At 47.3% G+C, this 21,656-nt stretch overlaps 1 protein-coding gene across 1 annotated transcript in view; it reads right to left on the minus strand.

Annotated features, from left to right (window-relative positions):
* The window catches only part of LOC121584279 (extracellular matrix organizing protein FRAS1-like), a 272,736-nt gene that overhangs the window by 186,509 nt on the left and 64,571 nt on the right, over window positions 1-21,656 (minus strand). Inside the window, exons 16-21 of the mRNA XM_045225959.1 lie at window positions 18,973-19,113; window positions 18,459-18,599; window positions 14,500-14,640; window positions 12,803-12,908; window positions 12,450-12,614; window positions 12,154-12,238 (exon numbers count right to left, since the gene is read on the minus strand). Of these exons, the coding sequence (XP_045081894.1) occupies window positions 12,154-12,238; window positions 12,450-12,614; window positions 12,803-12,908; window positions 14,500-14,640; window positions 18,459-18,599; window positions 18,973-19,113 (779 nt within the window). The remainder of the gene's footprint in view (window positions 1-12,153; window positions 12,239-12,449; window positions 12,615-12,802; window positions 12,909-14,499; window positions 14,641-18,458; window positions 18,600-18,972; window positions 19,114-21,656) is intronic.

Raw genomic sequence — 21,656 nt, forward strand, 5'->3', positions numbered from 1 at the left:
TGCAGTAATTGAGGCAAAAGGAGCTCCAAACGGTATTGAGTATTGTAATGCTAAATTTAGTGGACAACATTTCTAAAAATCCTTTTTGTATTAGAAGATATTTAATTTTATGACACACGGAATTTTGGATTTTATTTGTTGCCACTTCAAATCATCAAAATTAAATGAAATAAACATTTGAATGCATTGGTCTGTGTGCAATGAATAAATATAATGTACAAGTTACACCTTTTGAATGCAATTACTGAAATAAAAATTCAAAATATTTAATTTACTGACTTTTACTGTATATACACACATACACACTGTGATGCTCACGAGAGGCTACAACAGCTTTAGGGGATTGCCTGCAAGTAGGAAGGAGCAGGTTAAACAAACAAGTGATTTTATTATAGGTTTGGGAAAATTAAAAAATATAAAAAAATTCTGTTTTTGTGGCTTTAAGGGTTAACAGTTCAGGGATGTCTCTTCCACATCCAAAATCAAATTTCACTCGCTCAGATAACTTTTCCCCAGCCTTACTGTAGTCCACGTTGCAGCTAGTGGCCAACCCAGCAAAAAAGTCCTTCCAAATGTCTCTCACGTATTTCCACAGGTGCATATATCCAAAGGTGAGTATTTCCCAAAGGTAAGTATCTCCAAATCCTTATATTCTCATGGAAGTGGACGTGCAGCACTCTTGTCCTCCAGAGAGCCCAGGTTGGAGACTGTGTCTCTTCCCTTCCCAAACCTTCAGCTCATCAGCTCCTCATTTGTTTCAGCTGCGTGGGAAGATTGGCCATAGAGGGGGTGGAGTTCCCGACCATACCAGCAGATGGAGCCATAGCTGTCTGGGTTTGCAGCCACCTCAGGGGGATGTAACGTCCCTCCAGGACACAGCCTCTCGTGACATCACACATCCCCCTCCTCGGGGACCGACGTCCTCGTCGGTAAAGGCAGCGAAGAAGGCATCACGCCGGGAGAGGGCGTCCGCATTGCCGTGGTGCTTGCCAGACTGCTCTCCTTCAACTCCTCCAACTCTAGGACCAGGGACTCAGCCTCCTGTTGTCTCTCCTTGAGTTTCTTACTGAACGCATCAGCCTTGGTTTTAGCAGAGTTTAGCTTCTGTTGAGCAGCTTTCAGTTCCTTCTCTCTCTCTGCCTCCGCATTCTTCATCTTGTTCTCCAACACCTTGTACTTCTCCTCTGCCTTCTTCTGGACCTCCTTACTACTCTTGCGCAGGGTCTCCTCACACTCCTCGATGGTCCTGCGCAGCCTCTCCAGTCCTCCTGTTGCTTAGGGAAGGAGCTCTGTTGGAGTTAGCCTGGAGGATATCTTAACTCTTCTGTCTTCATGTCTAACTGTTGCTTTAACAAACGATACCTCTCAGCGGTCCCCTTCAGACCAGACAGTTCTTTGTCCAGATTCTGTAGCTCCGTCTCTGTGTCGGTCTGGGCACCTGCCATCCCTATCAGAGCTCCGGGCGGGAGTGAGTACTGGGAGGATTGCAATCCGGAGCCTTCCCAGGATGAGTCTTGCCTCTCCGTTTCGAGGTACTCGGGTTATCCTCTCCTGAGACTCTCTCCAGAGTGGGTAAAAGGCTGGGCAGTCTCGTCCAATTGGGACAGGGACGGGGAGGGGAATCAACCACCCCGCCGTCGTGTGTATGGTTCCCCCGTGTGCTGGTCATTGTAAGTTCAGTAATGGGGTATTCTCTGGTGTCCCCATGGACACAGGAAACTTGGGAGGACTTTCCCCGGGTCAGACACGTTGGGCCACCAAATCCTTACGCACCAGGGTGGCCCGGCTACCAGAATCCAGTAAGGCCTCCACATCATGGTAGATTCACAGTTACCGGGCAGGTGGGGGTCGATCTGGGGCGCCATCTACGACTCCCAAGAGCGAGGCAAAACGGTGGGTGGGTGCTGAGCTGGAGGACTCGCAGTGGGCATAGGTTCATCGCTGGTTTCCCCACACTGCCAGGAGATATGTCCCATCTCCCCACACCGGAACACTGCTTCGAAGTTCCTCTCCTGGTGTACTCTTCTTGGACCCGCCTGGTTTCTGGCTCCCACCTGGGGCCGGGATAAGTCCTGGACGTGGCTGGGTTCGAGACCTTGGGGTCCTTTTTGGACGGGTTCTTCCCATTTGTCTGGTGGGGGCCGCACTCCTGGGAGTCTTCTCGGGAAGCATTCAGCATCTCCGCTGTGGCCTGGTACTTTCCACAGCTTCCACGGTCAGATCAGCCGTGGTCAAGGCCTGTTGACTGATGAACCGTTTTGCCTCATAAGGAAGGGGCGCGTAGGTAACGATCCACCACAACGGCCTCCACCACCGCCGCTGCTGTATTCCTCTGCGGATCCAGCCATTTCCCTTGCGATTCGGACAAGTTCATGCGATCTCGCGCCCGAGGAGGTTGGTCTGGTTGGAAGGTCCAATCTGTGAAAGCGCTGGGCCATACCAAACTTTGTGAGTCCATATCTGCTGAGGATCTCAGACTTCAGGGCATCATAGTCAGTAACCTGGTCAGATTCCCCCGGTTAGAAAGGGGGCTAACAGACCAACCCACTGTTGCTTGGGCCAGGGCTTCCCCTAGTGGCCGTGGCCTCAAATGCATGCAGGTATGCCTCAATGTCATCGGTAGCTCCCATCTTAGATATAAAGTCACTTGCCTTTATTGGGCGGGGTATTGCGACCACCTCGTCTCTGCAACCGCAATTCCTCTGCCTTCAGAAGGTTGGCTTTCTTTTGCTCCTCCAAGAGAGCCACGTTACTTGCATCTGGGCTTGCTGGCCAGCAAAAGGGCTTTCAATATGTCCTCCATTTCAGTCGGGCGCAGGGAGCCTACGGCCAACTGGAAAACTGGGTGATCAAACCTTCGGTATCCTCCTCTGACATGCACTATTAACGCTGAGCGTGCCTGTATTCTCCACCATCTGTGACGTCACGAGAGGCTACACAGCTTTCAGTGGGATTGCTCAAGTAGTGCAAGGAGACAAGGTTCAAACAAAACAAGGATTTTATTATAGGTCTTGGGAAATTAACGAAAATATAACAAAATTCTGTTCTCTTGTGGGCTTTTAAGGGTTAACAGTTCAGGGATGTCTCTTCCACATCCAAAATCATAATTCTCACTCGCTCGAGATAACTTTTCCCCAGCCTTACTGTAGTCCACGTTGCAGCTAGTGGCCAACCCAGCAAAAAGTCCTTCCAAATGTCTCTCACGATTTCCACAGGTGCATATATCCAAAGGTGAGTATTTCCCAAAGGTAAGTATCTCCAAATCCTTATATTCCTCATGGAAGTGGACGTGCAGCACTCTTGTCCTCCAGAGAGCCCAGGTTGGAGACTGTGTCTCTTCCTTCCCAAACCTTCAGCTCATCAGCTCCTCATTTGTTTCAGCTGCAGTGGGAAGATTGGCCATAGAGGGGTGGAGTTCCCGACCATAGCCCAGCAGATGGAGCCATAGCTGTCTGGGTTTGCAGCCACCTCAGGGGGATGTAACGTCCCTCCAGGACACAGCCTCTCGTGACATCACAACACATACACACACACACACACACACATACACACACACATACACACACACATTTCTTCTCAGACGTTTACACGTACCCACTTTCAAACGCTTACATATACAAACACACTCAGAGATACACACACACACACACACACACACACACACCTGAGGGTTGTCTGGTGTCCACTGTGCAATCTGAAGCACGGTCTTGGAGATGACTGCCGCTCTTCCTCCGTCCACCAGCAAAGGCTTGAGGGTAAGAATTCATGCGGGGGCTGTGTGACAGAGAGGAGGGTCAGTTTCGAACTAACTGAATTAGACATTGGTTGTTAACAAATTGGTTATTGCAAAGGAGTGAACACAACACTTTTTTCTCAACTTGATATTGATGGTGAAAATGGAAAGTGGAGAAAAAAATTAGTTACGGAAAATAATAACAATGAACCAAAATAATAGACAATAAAATAATAAACAATTTAGACAGAAGAATGAGGTAGAGAAGAGGTCAAATCTATAACTGAATTAGATCAGGAATTAGAATGGCAGACCACCACTAGATACAGCATTCTGAAACAAGGGCAACATTTTAACAGTTTATCAGAGGGAGGGCTCCCTGTTCACCCACGACTGTGTGGTCACACACGACTCCAACACCATCATCAAGTTTGCTGACGACATGACGGTGGTAGGCCTGATCACTGGCGTAGATGAGACAGCCTACAGGATGGAGGTCAGTGACCTGGCAGTGTGGTGCCGGGACAACAACCTCTCCCTCAACGTCAGCAAGACAAAGGACATAACTACAATAAACGGGGGTGGGGGCGAGCATGCCCCCATCTACATCGACGGGGCTGCAGTGGTGCGGGTAGAGAGTGTCACATTCCTCAGTGTCCAAATCACTAAGGACTTAAAATGGTCCACTCACACAGTCTTGAAGAAGGCACGGCTGCACCTCTTCCCCCTCAGGAAGTTGAAAAGGTTTGGCATGGGCCCTCAAATCCTCTAAAAGGTCTACAGCTGCACCATTGAGAGCATCTTGACTGGCTGCATCACCGCTTGGTATGGCAACAGCACCGCCCTCGATCTCATGGCGCTACAGAGGGTGGAGCAGACAGCCCAGTACATCACTGGGGCTGAGCTCCATGCCATCCAGGACCTCTATACCAGAGCTCCCTGCCATCCAGGACCTCTATATCAGAGCTCCCTGCCATCCAGGACCTCTATATCAGAGCTCCCTGCCATCCAGGACCTCTATATCAGAGCTCCCTGCCAACCAGGACCTCTATATCAGAGCTCCCTGCCATCCAGGACCTCTATATCAGAGCTCCCTGCCAACCAGGACCTCTATACCAGGCGGTGTGAAAAGAAGGCCCGGAAAATCGTTAAAGAATCCAGCCACCCAAGCCATAGACTGTTCTCTCTACTCAAGCCATACGACTGTTAAATAGCTAACAGACTATCGGAGTTGACCCTTGTATTTGATTTTTGCACTGTCTCTATGCATACTCACAGAACTCTACACACTCACACACACACATAACATCCACACACATTTATACTGACGATACACACACTCACATACAATCATCATATACGCTGCTGCTATCTGTTTATCATATATCCTGATACCAAGTCACCTGACCCCTATACATATCTACCTCCATCACTCCAGTATCCCTGCACATTGTTAATATGGTATTGAACTGACCCTGTATATAGTCACCTTACCCCTATACATATCTACCTCCATCACTCCAGTATCCCTGCACATTGTTAATATGGTATTGAACTGACCCTGTATATAGTCACCTTACCCCTGTACATATCTACCTCCATCACTCCAGTATCCCTGCACATTGTTAATATGGTATTGAACAGACTCTGTATTTAGCTTCTTACTTTCTCCTGTTCTTCTTATTTTTATATCTTATGTATTTTTGTTCTACCTTGTTATTTTTTAGTGCTTCATTGATATTGATTACTGCATTGTTGGGTTTAGAGTTAGCAAGAAAGTCATTTCACTGTACCAGTGCACTTGACATTAAAACTTGAAACTATCTTTCTCAGAGAATCCCTATCTATTAAGATAATAACTATTTCGACAGTGATGCAACATGGTCTATGATCTCCAGTAGCCAGCCTATGTGTTAATCTAGTAGAACACCAGGTTAAGACATTTCCCTTTACTACATACCCGAACTGTTGCCAACAACCATCCACAGCTTATCGCAGTGTGTTTAGACACTACAGTAACCTCCCAGACTAGTTTTGTGAGCTAGCGTCAGGAGAAGGGTATGACTTGACAGTGTTGTGTGTGTTAGCTACAGACACATAAACAACAAGGTTCCAGCTCCAACGGCGGTAGCTCATGTAATTGGCTTCAGCCAAACATTTGTGAGGAGTGACTACAGCACAGTACATCACAGTACAGTACAGTACATCACAGTACAGCACAGTAGATCACAGTACAGTACATCACAGTACATCACAGTACAGTACATCACAGTACAGCACAGCACAGTACATCACAGTACAGTACAGCACAGTACATCACAGTAGAGCACAGTACATCACAGTACATCACAGTACAGTACATCACAGGTACACACAGTACTTCACAGTACATCACGTACATACATCACAGTACAGCAATCACAGTACAGTACAGCACAGTACATCACAGTAGAGCACAGTACATCACAGTACATCACAGTACAGTACATCACAGTACATCACAGTACATCACAGTACAGCACAGTATATCACAGTACAGTACAGCACAGTACATCACAGTACAGTACAGCACATCATAGTACATCACAGTACAGCACAGTACATCACAGTACAGTACAGCACAGTACATCACAGTACAGTACAGCACAGTACATCACAGTACATCACAGTACAGTACAGTACATCACAGTACAGTACAGCACAGTACATCACAGTACAGCACAGTACAGCACAGTACAGCACAGTACAGTACAGCACAGTACAGCACAGTACAGCACAGTACAGCACAGTACAGCACAGTACAGCACAGTACAGCACAGTACAGTACAGTACAGCACAGCGGGAGCAGAGACAGTTGGTGCATTGTTCTCCCCTGCAGAGGTGTAGTGTCCAACTCTGCGCCCCGCTAAATAATGTACATTGTTCTCCCCTGCAGAGGTGTAGTGTCCAACTGCGCCCCGCTAAATAATGTACATTGTTCTCCCCTGCAGAGGTTTAGTGTCCAACTCTGCACCCCGCTAAATAATGTACATTGTTCTCCCCTGCAGAGGTGTAGTGTCCAACTCTGCGCCAGGCTACATTGTTCTCCCCTGCAGAGGTGTAGTGTCCAACTCTGCGCCAGGCTACATTGTTCTCCCCTGCAGAGGTGTAGTGTCCAACTCTGCGCCAGGCTACATTGTTCTCCCCTGCAGAGGTGTAGTGTCCAACTCTGCGCCAGGCTACATTGTTCTCCCCTGCAGAGGTGTAGTGTCCAACTCTGCGCCCGCAAAATAATGTACATTGTTCTCCCTGCAGAGGTGTTGTGTCCAACTCATGCGCCAGGCTACATTGTTCTCCCTGCAGAGGTGTAGTGTCCAACTCTGCGCCAGGCTACATTGTTCTCCCCTGCAGAGGTGTAGTGTCCAACTCTGCGCCAGGCTACATTGTTCTCCCCTGCAGAGGTGTAGTGTCCAACTCTGCGCCCCGCTAAATAATGTACATTGTTCTCCCCTGCAGAGGTGTAGTGTCCAACTCTGCGCCCTGCTAAATAATGTACATTGTTCTCCCCTGCAGAGGTGTAGTGTCCAACTCTGCGCCCCGCTAAATAATGTACATTGTTCTCCCCTGCAGAGGTGTTGTGTCCAACTCTGCGCCAGGCTACATTGTTCTCCCCTGCAGAGGTGTAGTATCCAACTCTGCGCCAGGCTACATTGTTGTCCCCTGGAGTGGTGTTCAGTGCAGCTCCATATTAAATCACTGTTCATTGATGTCCCTGCAGATTAGAGAGAGCGGTGCTGTTCAACTCTGCAGTCCGCACCTTGTTAAATCCAGCCACATGTCCGTCAGCTCTGCAGTAACAGTTCAATGCCCCTCAGTGACTGATATTGCGCCCCGTTTGGTCCAGCTCCTACCACAGGCCTGTGTCCCAACTGGCACCCTATTTCACTATATAGTGCAGCACTTTTGACCAGAACTCTACTTCCTTTGTAGTGCACTACTTGTGACCATGGCACCATGGGCTCTGGTAAAAAAAAAGAAAAAAAAAGCAGTGCACTACATAAGGGAATAGGATGCCATTTGGGACACAACCCTGGGGCTCTGTGGGTTTCTGACACCAGGATGAGAAGAGGGGACTGACTGACTACGTCTCTCCCCCGATCTACCACATTGTTTAACCCAAAAGGCTCAGACTTTTCTGTTTCCATCTACGTGGCAGTCATCCATGGCTCCGGCGGACCTGCTCTGACTTGGAGCCAAGGCAAGGCCCTGGGTACATTTCAGCTGTCATTTACAGAACAACGGCTCACTGTGCACTTTAACACCGTCTCACAAAGCACCAGTCTTGAATGATGCAGAGGTTGTTGATTCTGCTCGCCACAAGTCTTTAGTGTCACCCTCCTGATGGAAACACAACAACACTAAAGCCTATATTAACATAAAACCCTGGTGATACCCTGGTGATACCCTGGTGTGGGGGAAAGTCAAGATGGAGAAGCACCAATAGAGAGGGCCCCAAGGTGTATAGAGAGGGCTCAGTGGGCCCCAAGGTGTATAGAGAGGGATCAGAGGGCCCCAAGGTGTATAGAGAGGGCTCAGTGGGCCCCAAGGTAGCGGCAGGTAGCTTAATGGTTAAGAGCGTTGTGCCAGTAACCGAAAGGTCGCTGGTTCTAATCCCCGAGCCGACTAGGTGAAAAATCTGTCAATGTGCCCTTGAGCAAGGCACTTAACCCTAATTGATCCTGTAAGTCGCTCTGGAAAAGAGCGTCTGCTAAATGACTTAAATGTTAAATGTAGAGAGGGCCCCGAGGTTTATAGAGAGGGATCAGAGGGCCCCGAGGTTTATAGAGAGGGATCAGAGGGCCCTGAGGTTTATAGAGAGGGATCAGAGGGCCCCAAGGTTTATAGAGAGGGATCAGAGGGCCCCAAGGTTTATAGAGAGGGATTAGAGGGATCAGAGGTTTATAGAGAGGGATTAGAGGGATCAGAGGTTTATAGAGAGGGATTAGAGGGATCAGAGGTTTATAGAGAGGGATTAGAGGGATCAGAGGTTTATAGAGAGGGATTAGAGGGATCAGAGGTTTATAGAGAGGGATTAGAGGGATCAGAGGTTTATAGAGAGGGATTAGAGGGATCAGAGGTTTATAGAGAGGGATTAGAGGGATCAGAGGTTTATAGAGAGGGATCAGAGGGCTCCAAGGTTTATAGAGAGGGATCAGAGGGCTCAGAGGTTTATAGAGAGGGATCAGAGGGCCCCAAGGTTTATAGAGAGGGATCAGAGGGCTCCAAGGTTTATAGAGAGGGATTAGAGGGATCAGAGGTTTATAGAGAGGGATCAGAGGGCTCCAAGGTTTATAGAGAGGGATCAGAGGGCTCCAAGGTTTATAGAGAGGGATCAGAGGGCCCCAAGGTGTATAGAGAGGGATCAGAGGGCCCCAAGGTTTATAGAGAGGGATCAGAGGGCTCCAAGGTTTATAGAGAGGGATCAGAGGGCTCCAAGGTTTATAGAGAGGGGTCAGAGGGCCCCAAGGTTTATAGAGAGGGATCAGAGGGCTCCAAGGTTTATAGAGAGGGATCAGAGGGCTCCGGGGGCCCCAAGGTTTATAGAGAGGGATCAGAGGGCCCCGAAGTTTATAGAGAGGGATCAGAGAGGGCCCCAAGGTTTATAGAGAGGATCAGAGGGCTCCAAGGTTTATAGAGAGTGGATCAGAGGGCTCCAAGGTGTATAGAGAGGGCTCAGAGGGCTCCAAGGTTTATAGAGAGGGGATCAGAGGGGCCCCAAGGTTTATGAGAGGGATCAGAGGGTTCAGAGGGCCCCAAGGCTTATAGAGAGGGATCAGAGGGCCCCAAGGTGTATAGAGAGGGATCAGAGGGCCCCAAGGTGTATAGAGAGGGATCAGAGGGCCCCAAGGTTTATAGAGAGGGATCAGAGGGTTCAGAGGGCCCCAAGGTGTATAGAGAGGGATCAGAGGGCCCAAGGTTTATAGAGAGGGATCAGAGGGCCCCAAGGTTTATAGAGAGGGATCAGAGGGTTCAGAGGGCCCCAAGGTTTATAGAGAGGGATCAGAGGGCCCCAAGGTGTATAGAGAGGGATCAGAGGGCCCCAAGGTTTATAGAGAGGGATCAGAGGGCTCCGGGGGCCCCAAGGTTTATAGAGAGGGATCAGAGGGCCCCGAGGTTTATAGAGAGGGATCAGAGGGCCCCAAGGTTTATAGAGGGGGATCAGAGGGCTCCAAGGTTTATAGAGAGGGATCAGAGGGCTCCAAGGTGTATAGAGAGGGATCAGAGGGCTCCAAGGTGTATAGAGAGGGCTCAGAGGGCTCCAAGGTTTATAGAGAGGGATCAGAGGGCCCCAACGTTTATAGAGACGGATCAGAGGGTTCAGAGGGCCCCAAGGTTTATAGAGACGGATCAGAGGGCCCCAAGGTGTATAGAGAGGGATCAGAGGGCCCCAAGGTTTATAGAGAGGGATCAGAGGGCCCCAAGGTTTATAGAGAGGGATTAGAGGGATCAGAGGGCTCCAAGGTTTATAGAGAGGGATCAGAGGGCCCCAAGGCTTATAGAGAGGGATCAGAGGGCCCCAAGGTTTATAGAGAGGGATCAGAGGGCTCCAAGGTTTATAGAGAGGGATTAGAGGGATCAGAGGGCTCCAAGGTTTATAGAGAGGGATCAGAGGGCCCCAAGGTTTATAGAGAGGGATCAGAGGGCCCCAAGGTTTATAGAGAGGGATCAGAGGGCTCCAAGGTTTATAGAGAGGGATCAGAGGGCTCCAAGGTTTATAGAGAGGGATCAGAGGGCTCCAAGGTGTATAGAGAGGGATCAGAGGGCTCCAAGGTTTATAGAGAGGGATCAGAGGGGCCAAGGTGTATAGAGAGGGATCAGAGGGCCCCAAGGTTTATAGAGAGGGATCAGAGGGCTCCAAGGTTTATAGAGAGGGATCAGAGGGATCCAAGGTTTATAGAGAGGGATCAGAGGGGCTCCAAGGTTTATAGAGAGGGATCAGAGGGCCCCCAAGGTTTATAGAGAGGGATCAGAGGGCTCCAAGGTTTATAGAGAGGGATCAGAGGGCTCCGGGGGCCCCAAGGTTTATAGAGAGGGATCAGAGGGCCCCGAGGTTTATAGAGAGGGATCAGAGGGCCCCAAGGTTTATAGAGAGGGATCAGAGGGCTCCAAGGTTTATAGAGAGGGATCAGAGGGCTCCAAGGTGTATAGAGAGGGCTCAGAGGGCTCCAAGGTTTATAGAGAGGGATCAGAGGGCCCCAAGGTTTATAGAGAGGGATCAGAGGGTTCAGAGGGCCCCAAGGCTTATAGAGAGGGATCAGAGGGCCCCAAGGTGTATAGAGAGGGATCAGAGGGCCCCAAGGTGTATAGAGAGGGATCAGAGGGCCCCAAGGTTTATAGAGAGGGATCAGAGGGTTCAGAGGGCCCCAAGGTTTATAGAGAGGGATCAGAGGGCCCCAAGGTGTATAGAGAGGGATCAGAGGGCCCAAGGTTTATAGAGAGGGATCAGAGGGCCCCAAGGTTTATAGAGAGGGATCAGAGGGTTCAGAGGGCCCCAAGGTTTATAGAGAGGGATCAGAGGGCCCCAAGGTGTATAGAGAGGGATCAGAGGGCCCCAAGGTTTATAGAGAGGGATCAGAGGGCTCCGGGGGCCCCAAGGTTTATAGAGAGGGATCAGAGGGCCCCGAGGTTTATAGAGAGGGATCAGAGGGCCCCAAGGTTTATAGAGAGGGATCAGAGGGCTCTAAGGTGTATAGAGAGGGATCAGAGGGCTCCAAGGTGTATAGAGAGGGCTCAGAGGGCTCCAAGGTTTATAGAGAGGGATCAGAGGGCCCCAACGTTTATAGAGACGGATCAGAGGGTTCAGAGGGCCCCAAGGTTTATAGAGACGGATCAGAGGGCCCCAAGGTGTATAGAGAGGGATCAGAGGGCCCAAGGTTTATAGAGAGGATCAGGAGGCCCCAAGGTTTATAGAGAGGAATCAGAGGGTTCAGAGGCCCCAAGGTTTATAGAGAGGGATCAGAGGGCCCCAAGGTGTATAGAGAGGGATCAGAGGGCCCCAAGGTTTATAGAGAGGGATCAGAGGGCCCCAAGGTTTATAGAGAGGGCTCAGAGGGCTCCAAGGTTTATAGAGAGGGATCAGAGGGCCCCAAGGTGTATAGAGAGGGTTACGCGGGCCCCGACGTTTTATCGCAACCCTCTCTCACACACACACACTCCCTTTACTCTGTTGTGTCTGGGGAAACAACCCCATTGAACACGAGTGATATAACTGACTATGGTTGCCTACTACTGCATACCAACATGTGAGCACGCTAAGCGCTAAGCTAGGCCCCCACAAGCACTTAGAAAGACCCTCTGATACACGCGAGGAGTGATAGGCTAACCTTTCTTACTAGATTTTTTCCCCAAACTTTTGGAGGATATCAAAACTTAAATGGTACCTGCATGGACACTGCGTGGACCTGGATGGTCTCTGCTTGGGAGAAGAGCTGAGGGTCAGCCACACGTACGGAGAACTGTCCACTCCTGGAACAATAGAACAACACAACACACACTCATGTGAGAGAGAGAGAGAGAGAGAGAGAGAGAGAGAGAGAGAGAGAGAAAGAGAGACAAAGAGAGAGAGAGAGAGAGAGAGAGAGAGAGAGAGAGAGAGAGAGAGAGAGAGAGAGAGAGAGAGAGAGAGAGAGAGAGAGAGAGAGAGAGAGAGAGAGAGAGAGAGATTCCTTTAATTCACCTGGCCTTGTCCTTGTCGTGTGTGAAGCGGACCTGTCCACTCTGTAGCTGAGCCCAGGAGAAGGTGTCGTCCCGGGCCATCTCTTTCTCCCTGCCCCCCTCCAGGACAACCACGCAGCCTGTAGAGGGGGGCTGCAGCAGCTGGAACACCAGGCTCTCTGGGGGGCTGGCAGGTCAACATCAAATCAAACTTCACCTATACTGCATTTCACACAAACAATATTGCAAAAACACTTCATAGAGAGAGACAGATCTCTGTCAAAAAAGAGGAAGAGGTTCTCAACCTCAAAAAATTATTCTGGATAAATAAAGGTTAAAAACAGTAAAATATAAAAAGTGAAAGGAGAGTTGAACCTGTCTTGGTCCTGGGCAATGAGCAGGGTGGAGACAAGGGGTTTGGTTCCCCCGATGGGCACCAACAGAGATCCAGTGATACGCAGGGTTGGGGCCTGGCTGTTAGCTGGAAGGAGGGAAGAAGTGAGAGAGGGAGAGAGAGAGACAGAGAGAGAGAGAGTCCAATGATAAGGTAACAATGAATGGATAAATCTTCTGTCTCTCTACTGGTGTCCAGACAAACAAAAGGTACTTTTTTGTATTCTTTTCACTGCATCAGGGAATAGCGAAATGTCTGTGTAAGTAAGCTTTATGCGACATCACACCTTTTGTTTGTATGAATTCACATGGTGTCCCTGAGGGCTCGGTCCTAGGTCCTCTACAGTTCTCTCTACTGGTGTCCCCCAGGGCTCAGTACTAGGTCCTCTACAGTTCTCTCTACTGGTGTCCCCCAGGGCTCAGTACTAGGTCCTCTACTGTTCTCTCTACTGGTGTCCCCCAGGGCTCAGTACTAGGTCCTCTACTGTTCTCTCTACTGGTGTCCCCCAGGGCTCAGTACTAGGTCCTCTACTGTTCTCTCTACTGGTGTCCCCCAGGGCTCAGTACTAGGTTGGTACTTTCTGTTCTCTCTGCTGGTGTCCCCCAGGGCTCAGTACTAGGTCCTCTACTGTTCTCTCTACTGGTGTCCCCCAGGGCTCAGTACTAGGTCCTCTACTGTTCTCTCTACTGGTGTCCCCCAGGGCTCAGTACTAGGTCCTCTACTGTTCTCTCTACTGGTGTCCCCCAGGGGCTCAGTACTAGGTCCTCTACTGTTCTCTCTACTGGTGTCCCCCAGGGCTCAGTACTAGGTCCTCTACTGTTCTCTCTACTGGTGTCCCCAGGGCTCAGTACTAGGTCCTCTACTGTTCTCTCTACTGGTGTCCCCCAGGGCTCAGTACTAGGTTGGTACTCTGTTCTCTCTGCTGGGTGTCCCCAGGGCTCAGTACTAGGTCCTCTACTGTTCTCTCTGAGTGTCCCCCAGGGCTCAGTACTAGGTCCTCTACTGTTCTCTCTACTGGTGTCCCCCAGGGCTCAGTACTAGGTCCTCTACAGTTCTCTACTGGTGTCCCCCAGGGCTCAGTACTAGGTCTCTACTGTTCTCTCTACTGGTGTCCCCAGGGGGCTCAGTACTAGGTCCTCTACTGTTCTCTCTACTGGTGTCCCCCAGGGCTCAGTACTAGGTCCTCTACTGTTTTCTCTCTACTGGTGTCCCCCAGGGCTCAGTACTAGGTCCTCTACTGTTCTCTACTGGTGTCCCCCAGGGCTCAGTACTAGGTCCTCTACTGTTCTCTCTACTGGTGTCCCCAGGGCTCAGTACTAGGTCCTCTACTGTTCTCTCTACTGGTGTCCCCCAGGGCTCAGTACTAGGTTGGTACTCTCTGTTCTCTCTACTGGTGTCCCCCAGGGCTCAGTACTAGGTTGGGACTCTCTGTTCTCTCTACTGGTGTCCCCCAGGGCTCAGTACTAGGTCCTCTACTGTTCTCTCTACTGGTGTCCCCCAGGGCTCAGTACTAGGTCCTCTACTGTTCTCTCTACTGGTGTCCCCCAGGGCTCAGTACTAGGTCCTCTACTGTTCTCTCTACTGGTGTCCCCCAGGGCTCGGTACTAGGTTGGTACTCTCTGAACACCAAGGCACTTGGTTCTGTCATTTTTGTACTGAAACAGTAGTGAATATTTACCATGGCAAGTCCTGGTCTTCTTATCAGCATAGAAACCGTGTCCACAGTCCGGAGTGCAGTATCTGTCTCTTAGGTAGGTGTTCTGTCTACAGATGGTGCAACGACCCATCCCCTCACACTCCACACAGTCAGCAGAGCATGCTGGGAAACAGAGGAGGGGGGGGGGGGATAACACAATGATTCAGTGGATTAATACTGTAAGATCAACGATGATGAACATATATGTCAATAAAGGACTTGTGAATGCAAACAGCACTATGTTGTCATTTGATGTAGATTAACTCTTTGATTTAAAAAATAAGATATTTTGGATATTGATTTCACATGTTTCTACTCAGTAGGGTTGGGCAGTATCCAGATTTTCATATCATCATACCGTCCTTCTCTCATCCCGGGATTTATCGCAGTACCAGCGTAGTACACAAGGGGGTTCTAAAAACGCAAAAAATTTATAATAACATTGGGTGTCTATTACCAGAATGCTAACAAAATAAGCACAAGTACTAGAGAATTTCAATAGAGGTTGCTAGCTAAATAAGCTAACACGCACAAATGAAAATAAACGAATTGCAAAGACAGGCAATCCAGCTCTTAAAGTTATACATACAGTGCATTCGGAAAGTATTCAGACCCCTTGAGTTTTTCCACATTTTGTTACGTTACAGCCTTATTCTGAAATGGATTACAATAAAACATTTCCCCTTCAATCTACACACAATACCCCATAATGACAAGTGAAAACAGGTTTCTTTGTAAATGTATAAAAATACTAAACAGAAATATCTTATTTACATACAGTGGGGGAAAAAAGTATTTAGTCAGCCACCAATTGTGCAAGTTCTCCCACTTAAAAAGATGAAAGAGGCCTGTAATTTTCATCATAGGTACATGTCAACTATGACAGACAAAATGAGAAAAAAAATCCTGAAAATCACATTGTAGGATTTTTTCATGAATTTATTTGCAAATTATGGTGGAAAATAAGTATTTGGTCAGTAACAAAAGTTTCTCAATACTTTGTTATATACCCTTTGTTGGCAATGACACCAGGTCAAACGCTTTTCTGTAAGTCTTCACAAGGTTTTCACACACTGTTGTTGGTATTTTGGCCCATTCCTCCATGCAGATCTCCTTTAGAGCAGTGATGTTTTGGGGGCTGTCGCTGGGCAACACAGACTTTCAACTCCTCCAAAGATTTTCTATGGGGTTGAGATCTGGAGACTGGCTAGGCCACTCCAGGACCTTGAAAATGCTTCTTACGAAGCCACTCCTTCGTTGCCCGGGCGGTGTGTTTGGGATCATTGTCATGCTGAAAGACCCAGCCACGTTTCATCTTCAATGCCCTTGCTGATGGAAGGAGGTTTTCACTCAAATCTCATGATACATGGCCCCATTCATTCTTTCCTTTACACGGATCAGTCGTCCTGATCCCTTTGCAGAAAAAACAACAGCCCCAAAGCATGATGTTTCCACCCCCATGCTTCCGGTAGGTATGGTGTTCTTTGGATGCAACTCAGCATTCTTGTCCTCCAAACACGACGAGTTGAGTTTTTACCAAAAAGTTCTATTTTGGTTTCATCTGACCATATGACATTCTCCCAATCCTCTTCTGGATCATCCAAATGCACTCTAGCAAACTTCAGACGGGCCTGGACATGTACTGGCTTAAGCAGGGGGACACATCTGGCACTGCAGGATTTGAGTCCCTGGCGCGTAGTGTGTTACTGATGGTAGGCTTTGTTACTTTGGTCCCAGCTCTCTGCAGGTCATTCACTAGGTCCCCCGTGTGGTTCTGGGATTTTGCTCACCGTTCTTGTGATTTTTGACTCCCACGGTGTGAGATCTTGCGTGGAGCCCCAGATCGAGGGAGAGATTATCAGTGGTCTTGTATGTCTTCCATTTCCTAATAATTGCTCCCACAGTTGATTTCTTCAAACCAAGCTGCTTACCTATTGCAGATTCAGTCTTCCCAGCCTGGTGCAGGTCTGCAATTTTGTTTATGGTGTCCTTTGACAGCTCTTTGGTCTTGGCCATAGTGGAGTTTGGAGTGTGACTGTTTGAGGTTGTGGACAGGTGTCTTTTATACTGATAACAAGTTCAAACAGGTGCCATTAATACAGGTAAAGAGTGGAGGACAGAGGAGCCTCTTAAAGAAGAAGTTACAGGTCTGTGAGAGCCAGAAATCTTGCTTGTTTGTAGGTGACCAAATACTTATTTTCCACCATAATTTGCAAATAAATTCATTAAAAGTCCTACAATGTGATATTCTGGAAAAAAAATTCTAAATTTGTCTGTCATAGTTGACGTGTACCTATGATGAAAATTACAGGCCTCTCTCATCTTTTTAAGTGGGAGAACTTGCACAATTGGTGGCTGACTAAATACTTTTTTTCCCCACTGTAAGTATTCAGACCCTTTGCTATGAGACTGAAATTGAGCTCAGGTGCATCCTGTTTCCATTGATCATCCTTGAGATGTTTCTACAAATTAACTGGAGTAGACCTGTGGTAAATTCAAATGATTGGACATGATTTGGAAAGGCACACATCTGTCTATATAAGGTTCCACAGTTGACAGGGCATGTCAGAGCAAAAACCAAGCCATAAGGTCGAAGGAATTGTCCGCAGAGCTCCGAGACAGGATTGTGTCGAGTCACAGATCTGGGGAAGGGGTACCACAAAAATTTCTGCAGCTGCCTCCATCATTCTTAAATGGAAGAAGTTTGGAACCACCAAGACTCTTCCTAGAGCTGGCCGCCCGGCCAAACTGAGCAATCAATCAATCTGACAGAGCTCCAGATTTCCTCTGTGGAGATAGGAGGACGTTCCAGATGGAAGCCACTCCTCAGTAAAAGGCACATGACAGCCCATTTGGAGTTTGCCAAAAGGCACCTAAAGCATATCTACCCATGAGAAACAAGATTCTCTGGACTGATGAAACCCAGATTTAACTTTTTGGCCTGAATGCCAAGCGTCACCTGGCACCATCCCTACGGTGAAGCATGGTGGTGGCAGCATCATGCTGTGGAGATGTTTTTCAGCGGCAGGGACTGGGAGACTAGTCAGGATCGAGGGAAAGATGAACCTGCTCCAGGGCACTCAAGACCTCAGGCTGGGGCGAAGGTTCACCTTGTAGTGTCATACCCAAGAAGACTTGAGGCTGTAATTGCTGCCAAAGGTGCTTCAACAAAGTACTGAGGAAAGGGTCTGAATACTAAATGTTATATTTCAGTTGTTTTATTTTAATAATTGTGCAAAAATGTCTAAAAACCAGTTTTTGCATTGCATTATGGGGTATTGTGTGTAGATTGATGAAAAAATAAAAAATAAAAGTAGCAATTTTAGAATAAGGCTGTAATGTAACAAAATGTGGAAAAAGTCAAGGGGTCTGAATACTTTCCGAATGAGGTAGTAGCTACCAAATGTCATTTTTTTATTTTTCTATTATTAATTCAGCCACTTACTTCGATAACTATCACGTTAAACCATATACACAGCTGGACTCACCAGCTCCCTCTTTCTCCTGTTCTGCTATTTACAAACAAACACGTGACTGGCTCAACTGTTCTGGGGAACTACGGTAAGCTTCATCATGTAAAATAATGTGACAGGTGAAATGAAGAACTCAATCTGCTTTATCTCCTAATTTATTGCACAAGTTGACTGCAGGTAGTAACTTAAAAAGTAGCTACAAATATTCAGATGTATTGAAAAACTTAAAATAAATAGTTTTGACGTTATTTCAAAACCATCCCGTGGCTATTTCCAAATACCCCGGTATACGGTATATATGGTATACTGCCCAAGCCTACTACTCAAACAAACTGGACAAATCTATTCGTTTTTCTTACATGTACAGAGCTGACCAGAGTGAATGAAGATACTTACATGTACAGAGCTGACCAGAGTGAATCAAATCAAATGTTTTAATTGTCACATACACATATTGAAGAATCTTACATGTACAAATCTGTAGAGAGGAGTCCAGAAAGTAGTTCCTTCCACACTCCAACACACAGTGGCCCTGCAGGGTGGCATAGGGAGGCTGGCATCGCCCACACTGACCTGGACCCTGGCATCCCTCACAGTGCTCATCACAACCTGGCACAGAGAGATAGAGAGACAAAGAGAGAGAGAGAGAGCGAGAGAGAGAGAGAGAGAGAGAGAGAGAGAGAGAGAGAGAGAGAGAGAGAGAGAGAGAGAGAGAGAGAGAGAGAGAGAGAGAGAGAGAGAGAGAGAGAGAGAGAGAGAGAGAGAGAGAGAGAGAGAGAGAGAGCGAGAGAAACGAGAGAGAGAGAGAGACAGAGAGAGAGAGAGAGAGAGAGAGAGAGAGAGAGAGAGAGAGAGAGAGAGAGAGACGAGAAATGAGAGAGAGACCGAGAGAGTGACAGAGAAAGACAATATAAGTTAGAAGGTATAACCAGCTTAGAACAGAAAACGACAAAGATTTAATAAATTATATTCAGGCACGTACTGAGGCATCTCTCTCCATCCTGGTAGGACCCTGGGGAGCAGCCCTGGACACAGAGTCCGTCCTGCAGAACATGTCCCTCCATACACTGTAGACAGTCAGTATGCAGAGGACCCTTACACGTATTACAGCTCCAATCACACTCTGGAGGAGAGAAAAGGGTGAGAGGGCTGGGTTAGGTATGAGAAAGAGAGAGAGAGAGAGAGAGAGAGAGAGAGAGAGAGAGAGAGAGAGAGAGAGAGAGAGAGAGAGAGAGAGAGAGAGAGAGAGAGAGAGAGAGAGAGAGATACAGAGAGAGAGAGAGAGAGAGAGAGAGAGAGAGAGAGAGAGAGAGAGAGAGAGAGAGAGAGAGAGAGAGAGAGAGAGACGGGCAGACAGAATGAGAGAGGAGACAGTGATGTAGAGTCTGAGATGGGCAGAGTGAATCACAGGAAGTGTGTCTCTCCTTCACTGTCATCCTGACTCCTGAGAAACTTTATTAATGAACTCTGAATTACTAACTTTTGAGAGCACAGCAACAAAGCCTTTATTAGTCAGTCAGGTCACCACATCTCACCACCCATAGTATTAATCATAACACCATCAATCAGATGAAGGGGAGGAGACAGGTTAAAGAAGGATTTTTAAGCCTTGAGACAATTGAGACATGGATTGTGTATGTGTGCCATTCAGAGGGTGAAGCATGGTGGTGGCAGCATCATGCTGTGGGGATGTTTTTCAGCAGCAGGGACTGGGAGACTAGTCAGGATCGAGAGAAAGATGAACGGAGCAAAGTACAGAGAGATCCTTGATGAAAACCTGCTCCAGAGCGCTCAGGACCTCAGACTGGGGCGAAGGTTCACCTGCCAACAGGACAATGACCCTAAGCACACAGCCAAGACAACGTAGGAGTGGCTTCGGGACAAGTCTCTGAATGTCCTTGAGTGGCCCAGCCAGAGCCCAGACTTGAACCCGATCAAACATCTCTGGAGAGACCTGAAAATAGCTGTGCAGCAACGCTCCCCATCCAACCTGACAGAGCTTGAGAGGATTTGCAGAGAAGAATGGGAGAAACTCCCCAAATACAGGTGTGCCATGCTTGTAGTGTCATACTCAAGAAGACTCGAGGCTGTAATCGCTGCCAAAGGTGTTTCAACAAAGTACTGAGTCAAGGGTCTGAATACTTATGTAAATGTTATATTTCAGTTTGATTTTATTTGTAATAAATGTGCAAAAATCTAAATCTAAAAACCTGTTTTTGCTTTGTCATTATGGGGTATTGTGTGTAGAATAAGGTTGTAACGTAACAAAATGTGGAAAAAGTCAAGGGGTCTGAGTACTTTCCGAATGCACCGTATAACACCATTAGATATAACACCATCACCTATAACACCATTAGATATAACACCATTAGATAAAACACCATCACCTATAACACCATTAGATTTAACACCATTAGATATAACACCTTCACCTATAACACCATTAGATTTAACACCATTAGATATAACACCATCACCTATAACACCATTAGATTTAACATCATTAGATATAACACCATCACCTATAACACCATTAGATTTAACACCATTAGATATAACACCATCACCTATAACATCATTAGATATAACACCATCACCTATAACACCATTAGATTGAACACCATTAGATATAACACCATCACCTATAACACCATTAGATTTAACACCAGTAGATATAACACCATCACCTATAACACCATTATATATAACACCATCACCTATAACACCATCACCTATAACAAATCTGTCACCATGAAATGCTTTGAAAGGCTGGTCATGGCTCACATCAACACCATTATCCCAGACACCCTGGACCCACTTCAATTCGCATACCGCCCCAACAGATCCACAGATGACACAATCTCGATTGCACCTACGTGAGAATGCTGTTTATCGACTACAGCTCAGCGTTCAACACCATAGTGTTCTCCAAGCTCATCACCAAGCTAAGGACCCTGGGACTGAACACCTCCCTCTGCAACTGGATCCTGGACTTCCTGACAGACTGCTGCTGCTACTGTTTATTATAATAATAATAATAATAATAATAATAATAATAATAATAATATGCCATTTAGCAGACGCTTTTATCCAAAGCGACTTACAGTCATGCGTGCATACATTTTTGTGTATGGGTGGTCCTATCCTGTTGCCTAGTCACTTCACCCCTACCTATATGTACATACAGTTGAAGTCGGAAGTTTACATACACCTTAGCCAAATACATTTAAACTCTGTTTTTCACAATTCCTGACATTTAATCCTAGTAAAATTCCCTGTTTTAGGTCAGTTAGGATCACCACCTTATTTTTAAATATGTGAAATGTCAGAATAATAGTAGAGAGAATGATTTATTTCAACTTGTATTTCTTTCATCACATTCCCAGTGGGTCACAAGTTTACATACACTCAATTAGTATTTGGTAGCATTGCCTTTACATTGTTTAACTTGGGTCAAACGTTTCGGGTAGCCTTCCACAAGCTTCCCACAATAAGTTGGGTGAATTTTGGCCAATTCCTCCTGACAGAGCTGGTATAACTGAGTCATGTTTGTAGGCCTCCTTGCTCGCACACGCTTTTTCAGTTCTGCCCACAAATCATCTATTGGATTGTGGTCAGGGCTTTGTGATGGCCACTCCAATACCTTGACTTTGTTGTCCTTAAGCC

The sequence above is a fragment of the Coregonus clupeaformis genome, chromosome 16 (genome assembly GCF_020615455.1).
Source record: "Coregonus clupeaformis isolate EN_2021a chromosome 16, ASM2061545v1, whole genome shotgun sequence".
NCBI classification, from domain to species: domain Eukaryota; kingdom Metazoa; phylum Chordata; class Actinopteri; order Salmoniformes; family Salmonidae; genus Coregonus; species Coregonus clupeaformis.